The 6,670-nt window shown below is 59.0% G+C and overlaps 1 protein-coding gene across 2 annotated transcripts; it reads right to left on the bottom strand.

Annotated features, from left to right (window-relative positions):
• Nucleotides 1-2,614: 2,614 nt before the first annotated feature.
• On the bottom strand, nt 2,615-5,890 carry MTFP1 (mitochondrial fission process 1). 2 transcript variants are annotated; one of them, XM_014834779.3, is made up of 4 exons: nt 5,683-5,890; nt 4,774-4,901; nt 4,181-4,413; nt 2,615-3,207 (listed from the first exon to the last, which is right to left on the bottom strand). In XM_014834779.3, exons 1-4 carry the CDS (start codon nt 5,747-5,749, stop codon nt 3,135-3,137), a joined length of 501 nt encoding a protein of 166 aa, XP_014690265.1. In that variant the 5' UTR covers nt 5,750-5,890; the 3' UTR covers nt 2,615-3,134. The 2 variants fall into 2 exon arrangements, with proteins under 2 accessions (XP_014690265.1, XP_014690273.1); XM_014834787.3 differs by lacking the exon at nt 4,181-4,413 and having other exon boundaries at nt 5,683-5,872.
• Between the last annotated feature and the right edge of the window lie 780 nt (nt 5,891-6,670).

The raw sequence follows: 6,670 nt of genomic DNA, 5'->3' as shown, positions 1-6,670 counted from the left end.
CCCGGGCAGGCGACAGGACAGGAGAGAAGAGGCTGGGAGGATCCCGGGATTCCAAATTCCAACTCCCAGGTGAGCCCACCCAGTTCGGCCTCAGGCTCACACCAACGGGGCTCAGAGGTCAGTGCCTGCGGCCCGCTTGTTGGAGGGGCAGCCCACCTTCCTCCTCCTGTGGGACCGGCTGGTGGCAGGCCCCAAGGCAGGCTAAGGGGCGCTGGGCAGTGCTCCCCGCCTGGAGAGACAGCTGACTCGATGGCAGAAGGCAGCAACGGGGGCTGCTCCGCGCAGCTAGGTTGGGGTGCGCAGACCAGAATTCCACCATCTTCCCCGACATCTGAGGGGGCACCAGCTCCTTAGGTTGGCACAGGAAGCCAGGACAGTACATTCCCAGCTCGCCACCCCCATCACTCGCCCTCTCTGGGCCTTGGTTTTCTGTTCAAGATCCCTGCCTTGCTCAAAAGCCTGTTTTGCTTTGGAGAACGATGTGTTGAGTTGCGTCTAGTGGTAGACAGCGGGGCTTTCCCTTCTGTGAACGTGTTTCCATATCTGGAAAATGGGGATGATAGCTTTACCTCCCGATGGGGCTGTTGAGGATTCAAGGAACTAATAACACAAGTCGAGGGCATGTGTAAACACAGATGATAAATGAAAGTCTGCACCACACCCTCGCCTACCCAATTCTGTAGCCATCCAGGCTGCTGCTTCTTTTAGAGAAAGAAACTGAGACTCAGAGAGGCTGTGACTTGCCCAAGGCAGCAGAGCAAGTCAGTAAGATCTCGCTCTACCCCTCTCTCCAGCCCAGACACCTCAGCTCTGCCCCACTCCCCCAAGAATCTCCCAGCTACCCCCAGGCTCCTGGCAGCCTTGTCCCCATGAGCCTCACCAGCGGATGAAGCCACAAGCTTTGAATGGGGCAACAAAAACCACATAGCCAGGCACAACAGGGACCAAGGAGGGCACGCACGTGTCAAGGCGCAGGTGGTGGGTATGGAGCTGGGGCTCTCTGCTCACTGCCAGGAGGACGTCCATCTGAATGCATTCCTGCAGGATGCTGTCCCCTGACAGTCTGGCCCAGGCTGACGTAGCCAGAGAACAGCCTCAGAGAGGACATGGCCAGCAGAGCCTGCCCAGAAACCTCCCCAAACACGCCCCCTCTTCAACCACTGCATCTCCAGAATGGAGCAGGGAGCTCTCCCCACCCAGACAGGCTGTCCGCAGACCTTGTCCCCAGCAGCCTGACCTGAGAAGGCCTGAGAGCGCCTCATGGGAGCACCTACTACGTACCAGACATCTGCAAAGTTGCACCCCAATAGTTCTTCACCACGCAGGGCCACCAGCAGGGCAGCCAAGGCCAGAGAGGGCCCACAGCAGGGAAGAGCTGAGGGGCAACAACGGAGGGGCACTGGGGCTGGTGTGAAAGATGCTCTGCGTTAGCCAAGAGGAAAAGGACTTCCAGCTGGGGGAGGGGAGAGTGTGCTTGGAGGTGCAGGAGGGAAGGTGACAGGGAGGGACACAAGGCTGGAGCAGAGCCAAGAGCCTAGACTGTACCTGAGAGCACAGAAGCCCAACTCTGGCCCGGGCAGCTCCCAGGTTTAGGGGAAGCCTGGAGGGAGGAAGGTGGAGAGCAAGTGACCAAGGAATTGGTGGCAGAACTCAGATGTCACAGGGATGCAGGTGAGGGTGTGGCCTGGTCTCCCTGTGACACTGGGGGGAGATGGGAAGGTGCTGAAGAGGAGTGTGGGAGGTGGCAGAGAGAGGGCTGGAAAATCAAGGGGGGCTCAGAGCATTTAAGGGAGCAGCGGGAAACTAAGCAGAGGTCACAAGGTGGGGAGGGGCTTGGGAAAGGGACCCTGCCAGTGTGGGATGAGAAGGGCAGCAGAGAACGGCCCAGCTCGCCCCCTCAGGAAGCCCCAGCTCCGGGGCAGGCCGTCAGACTCACTCTACAGCCGCAGACACGGCCAGAGCAGGAGCCACGACCCCGGGGCCCCCATCCTGCCTCACCAGCAGCCCTGCTCCTCCTGCAGCCCCTATAATGTCACTGTCCAGGCACAAGTGGTCTCTCATGGGGCAGGGAGCGGGGCCAGGATCTCAGCCTAAACTGATTTGCCGCTGGGGTAAGGCTGAGTACTAAGGACCTAGGTCCAGTTCGGCCCCACCGCCCCCCGCCCCCGCCACCCGCTGCGCTGTTGGCTGCCAAAGTAAGGGGCTGGCCCAGAATCGGGGAGGAATGGTCCCCTTCAGTGCTCCCAGGCCCAGCAGCTCAGGGAAAGCCACCAGGAGAACCCGTTACGCCCTCAAGGAGTGGGGGCGGAGGGGAGGGGGCAGGCAAATGGGGTGGGTTGGGTCACTGCCCAACAGGCTCCTGTCCCAGAGGTGTGGATGCTTTAGGAGGCTTACAGAAAGAGGGCAATGCCTAGCCCAAAGGAGGCTGGCAGCCCTGAGGTGGCATCCCAGGCACCTGCAGGGGAGCGTGGGTGGGACCAGAGGTAGCAGACAGGCCCAGCGCTAGCCACGTGAGCGGTGGCAGCGAGCAGCCAGCCTCCACTTCAGGGGGCCCCCAGCCCTGCTCCCCACCACCACATCCCTGCTCATCCCCAACAGAACAGGAGAAGAAAACTCAATTTCTCGAGGATTTATTGGGCCAGAGTTGTCCTGCCTTCCACTGAGGCCCCAGCAGCTCCTGCCCCAGGGATGGGCTGGCCGGAGAATCAGTCCTCAGGGTCCTCCAGCCAGCCGCGCTGCCATGGGGTGACGCGGCCGAGCCTCTGGGAGTCCTGGGTCCCCGGCTTGCCAAGTGCTCTTGGCCATGCTCCCTGCCCTGTCTGGGCCTCAGTCTCCTTCTCCATTAGAGGATGTTACTTCCCTGAGAAAAGACAGAGCCGGGCCCACCCGGGTCCACTCCCACTCAGTATCATGGATCCCGTGGAAGCAGACGGGTTCAGGTCCCGCCCTTGACTGTGATGCACTGTGGCTGCTGCTCCTTGAGGCCTTGGTCTCTCAGTTATGTCCAGCTCCAATCCACTCAGGTGCCAGGGCCTCAGACCCCAGGGAGCCAGGCATCTGCATCCCCCAGCAGGAGGAGGAAGTTGGAACAGAGCAGGGATGGGCCAACCCACAAGCCAGGTACCAAGGCGGGGTCACGAGGAGCTGGGCTTCTCCACTGAGGGGTAGAGCTTGCGCAGGCTGGAGTCCAGGAGGAAGTCCACTGACCTGTGGGGCAGGGAAGGATGATGAGCAGGTGACCAAGGGCTGCTAACGGGGGAACGGGAGGCAGCAGGTCAGGGCTTGGGGAGGGGCCTCCTGGATGCAAGTGCCATCTAGGTGGCAGCCATCATCCTCTTCCTTATTCAGTTGGGGAAACTGAGGCACAGAGAGGGTAGAAGACTCACTCAGGGCCTCAGGGTCAGCTATGTTCCCTTGGGGAAAGACTCCTCCCACTCTACATTGATCTGGTTGAGTTGACCCTATTTCCGGTTCTAAGAGCAGGCACATGACCCAAGCCCGGCCAATCAGAAAAGGGAAACTGGCTCAGGGGTGGGCACCCAGTCCAGGATGGACCAATGATAGCCTTCCTTGGGACTTTTGCTGTCATTATTAAGAAGCTTCCTATGGGGCTTGCTAAGCTGGTGGGATGGAAGCTGTGAGCTGCTGGGTCCATCTCTACTCCCACAAGGGAAAAGTGAGTGAATCCAACACAGGGTGGGGTGGGGAGAAAGACAGCAGAATGGGGAGATCCAGACCCCTAATGACATCATTTGGGTGCCTAGATCCAGCCACGCCTGAAAGTAGCATAACTGCAGACTTTTCAGTTTTATAAAACAATTGATTCCTATTTTACTTAACCCAGTTTCAGTTGAGTTTCTATCACTAAAACCTGCCCAAACCCATCCATGGTGCACTTGTTTCCTGCCTGCCTCTGGTTGTTTTGCAACACGAGATTTTCTTTGCGGGAATTTACTTGTCCTGTGTCCCATATCCTCTGGGCACTCCCATACTTTTATTACCAAAGTACCTGCCAGATCATACAGCAAGGGCCTAGACTGTCCTTTCTACGTCAGGAGGCCTGAGTGCCAGCTCTGCCTCTGCTGCTATTGTTCTGTGCAAAGTGGGCACACCCCACGCCTCTCAGACCTTATCTCCACCTGTTGAGTGGATGATCCTTGAGACTGAGAGGGGCACCCACCTGTCAATGGGGTGGATGATGATGGGGATGACCAGCAGCCCCAGTGCGGTGGTGGTCCACTTGCGGACAGCCAGAGGCCAGCGGGTGGCAGTACCCAGGACGTAGAGAGAGGCAGCACACACGCGGTTGATGGTGAAGCCTGGGATGGCCACAGAGGCCAGAGCCTGCCACACAAAGGTGTCCACCACGGCCACGGTCACCCTGGTGCTGCGGCCTGCTTCAGGGCTTGGCACCTGGTGGTCACAAGAGACACTTAATCCAGCAGGGGCAGAGGGGGGGAAACCCTGAGGACAAGGGACATGAGTCTGGACCAGGGAGAGGGAAGTGGCCAGTAGGGGACAGGGTCAGAACCACACTAGTGTTGGGTTGTGGACCATACCACTTTTAGGGCTGGGGGTGGACGGGGGTATAAACCATGTCACATGCAGGGCTGGGGCCAGGGTGCACTGTCCTACAAACAGGACTGGGGTAGGGACTGCACCAGGCCAGCTTGTGGGGACTGGACTGTCCCACAAGAGACTTTACCACATGCAAGGCAGTGGACTGAATCAAGGGGGAGTGGACCGGGGTGGGGGGTGAGGGCTAACACTCACCTTTCCCGCCTTCTTGCCCTTGTCGATGGCATCGGCCAGCACGTAGGAGCTGGCCACACCATAGCTCAGCCACACCACAGCTGCTGGCACCAGGGAGCGGAAGGCCTCCCCGACCTCATTGGCGTAGCCTGGTGGGGAGGGGACGTTCAATTCCCAGGCCCATCGATTGTTCCACAGTGGGCTCTTGTGTGAGCTGGTTCTCATCCCAGCCTGCTAAGCAGTAGCTGGGTGACCTTAGACAAGTGATTTTCCCTCTCTGAGTCTCAGTTTCCCAGCCTCCAACATGGCACCTATGAGGCCCACCTCCCTCTAGGGCCATGGTGGGAGAACCCAGTACAGTCACCGTTATCATCGCTCATCTGCCTTCCCAGCCTGGGTTCCAGAAGCATCCACACTAATGGGCGAACAGGCGGCAAGAGAGACTGACCAAGGGCAGCCCCGCTGACTGGGCACTCACGGTGTGCCAGGCCTTTCTGTGCCTTACCTTATGCTACCCTTACAACTACCACCGGATGAGAGAGACCCCGTGTTCATCCCTTTTTGCCCAGGAGGAAACTGAGGCTCAGGCAGAGGCAGTGAGTGAGAAGCGGAGATGGAGTCCAGAGCCCTGACTCCACCGCCAGCCAGTGCTGGGGCGTGCCAGAGACAGCAGCCCTGTTCCTCCTAGCTCGATTTGAGCTTCCACCTGGGAGACGGACCAGCAGAGATCCTGAGAGCAGGGATGGGCCGACCAGAGAGCTGGGTGACCTTGGGCAAGTCCCTAGCCCTCTCTGAGCCCAGTCTCCGGGCCAGGCCGAATGACAACTAAGATCGTCCCACTTTCTCCCTGACCGGCGTCTGGTGACCCCTGCTTCCCCAGGCACGTGGTACTGGTGGTGGGGTCGTCGCACGCCCTCGCCCGGCGCTCACCTAGGTACCGCACCCAGGTGTCCCGGAAAAGGTCCCGCTCGGCACCCCGCGAGGGCGGCTCGGACATGGCGCTTCCGCCTCGGCCTCAGCCTCTGCAGCCGGTCCTGCCGCCGCTGCCACCTCGGCTTCCACTAGCGCTTGGTAGGCTAAAGGTCCCTAACTGAAGGGCAGGTCGTGCTGTCCCCCGCCAGCAGCAGGGAGCGTCTGCAAATTCCCTCGCGCACTGAAGCCCCTCTCCGCGCTTACGTTTTACAGACTAATTTTCCTCACGTTTTCTCTGGGATTGAGCTGTCGGCGCGGTCCTCTCTCTCCCAGGACCGACTGTAGTTTTGGAGCCAAAGAGACGGGGTTCAAATGCAGGATGCTACCCTTCCTGGCTGTGTGACCTCGGGCAAGAATCTGAACTTCTCTGAGCCTCACTTTGTTAAATGGGGGACACTACAGCGTCCATTCCCGGGACGGTGGCGTGGATGAATTATAACAGTCATCATTTATTGAGGTTACTACCAGCCAGATCGTTGGCTAAAGACTAAACAGATTGCTTCCTTAACCCTCGCCCCCCTCCCCCGCCCCTAGCCTGGGATTCCCATTTCACAGATGAGGAAATAGAGGCACAGAAAAGTAGGGTCCCTTTCCCAGGTAATACAGCTGCCAAGTGGTGAAGCCGGGATTTGAACCCAGGCAGTGGGGCTCCAGATCCCCGTGCTCCTAGGTGAGCTCAGTAAATGAGGCTGGGGGAGTGAGTGGTCAGCACCCCCGTGAGGTGGCTGCTCGGACTCTAGAGTCCCTTCCCGGCAGGCGCCATTTTCATCTATCAAGCCCCGGGGTCTAACTGGATCGTGTGCCCCCAGACTGAGCCTCTTGGGGACAGGACACTGAATGAATGAATGAATGAATGAATGAAGGGTTGAAGTACAAGACTCAGGGAAATGAGCAGAACAGAATGGACTTGGGAGTTAGTGATTACTAAGGAGGAAACTCTTCCCCT

This window comes from Equus asinus, chromosome 8, assembly GCF_041296235.1.
Source record: "Equus asinus isolate D_3611 breed Donkey chromosome 8, EquAss-T2T_v2, whole genome shotgun sequence".
Lineage (NCBI taxonomy): Eukaryota > Metazoa > Chordata > Mammalia > Perissodactyla > Equidae > Equus > Equus asinus.
The sequence above is the reverse complement of the archived record's forward strand: the minus strand, read 5'-3'. Positions and strand labels throughout refer to the sequence as shown.

What these genes read in the sequence shown, in the direction of transcription:
- MTFP1 (XM_014834779.3), bottom strand. Translation starts at nt 5,749, where the DNA reads ATGTCCGAGCCGCCCTCGCGGGGTGCCGAGCGGGACCTTTTCCGGGAC. An exon ending in CACCTGGGTGCGGTACCTAG is followed by an intron (nt 4,902 to 5,682) that starts GTGAGCGCCGGG and finishes CCTCCCCACCAG; the next exon opens with GCTACGCCAATGAGGTCGGG. An exon ending in AGGGCAAGAAGGCGGGAAAG is followed by an intron (nt 4,414 to 4,773) that starts GTGAGTGTTAGC and finishes TGTGACCACCAG; the next exon opens with GTGCCAAGCCCTGAAGCAGG.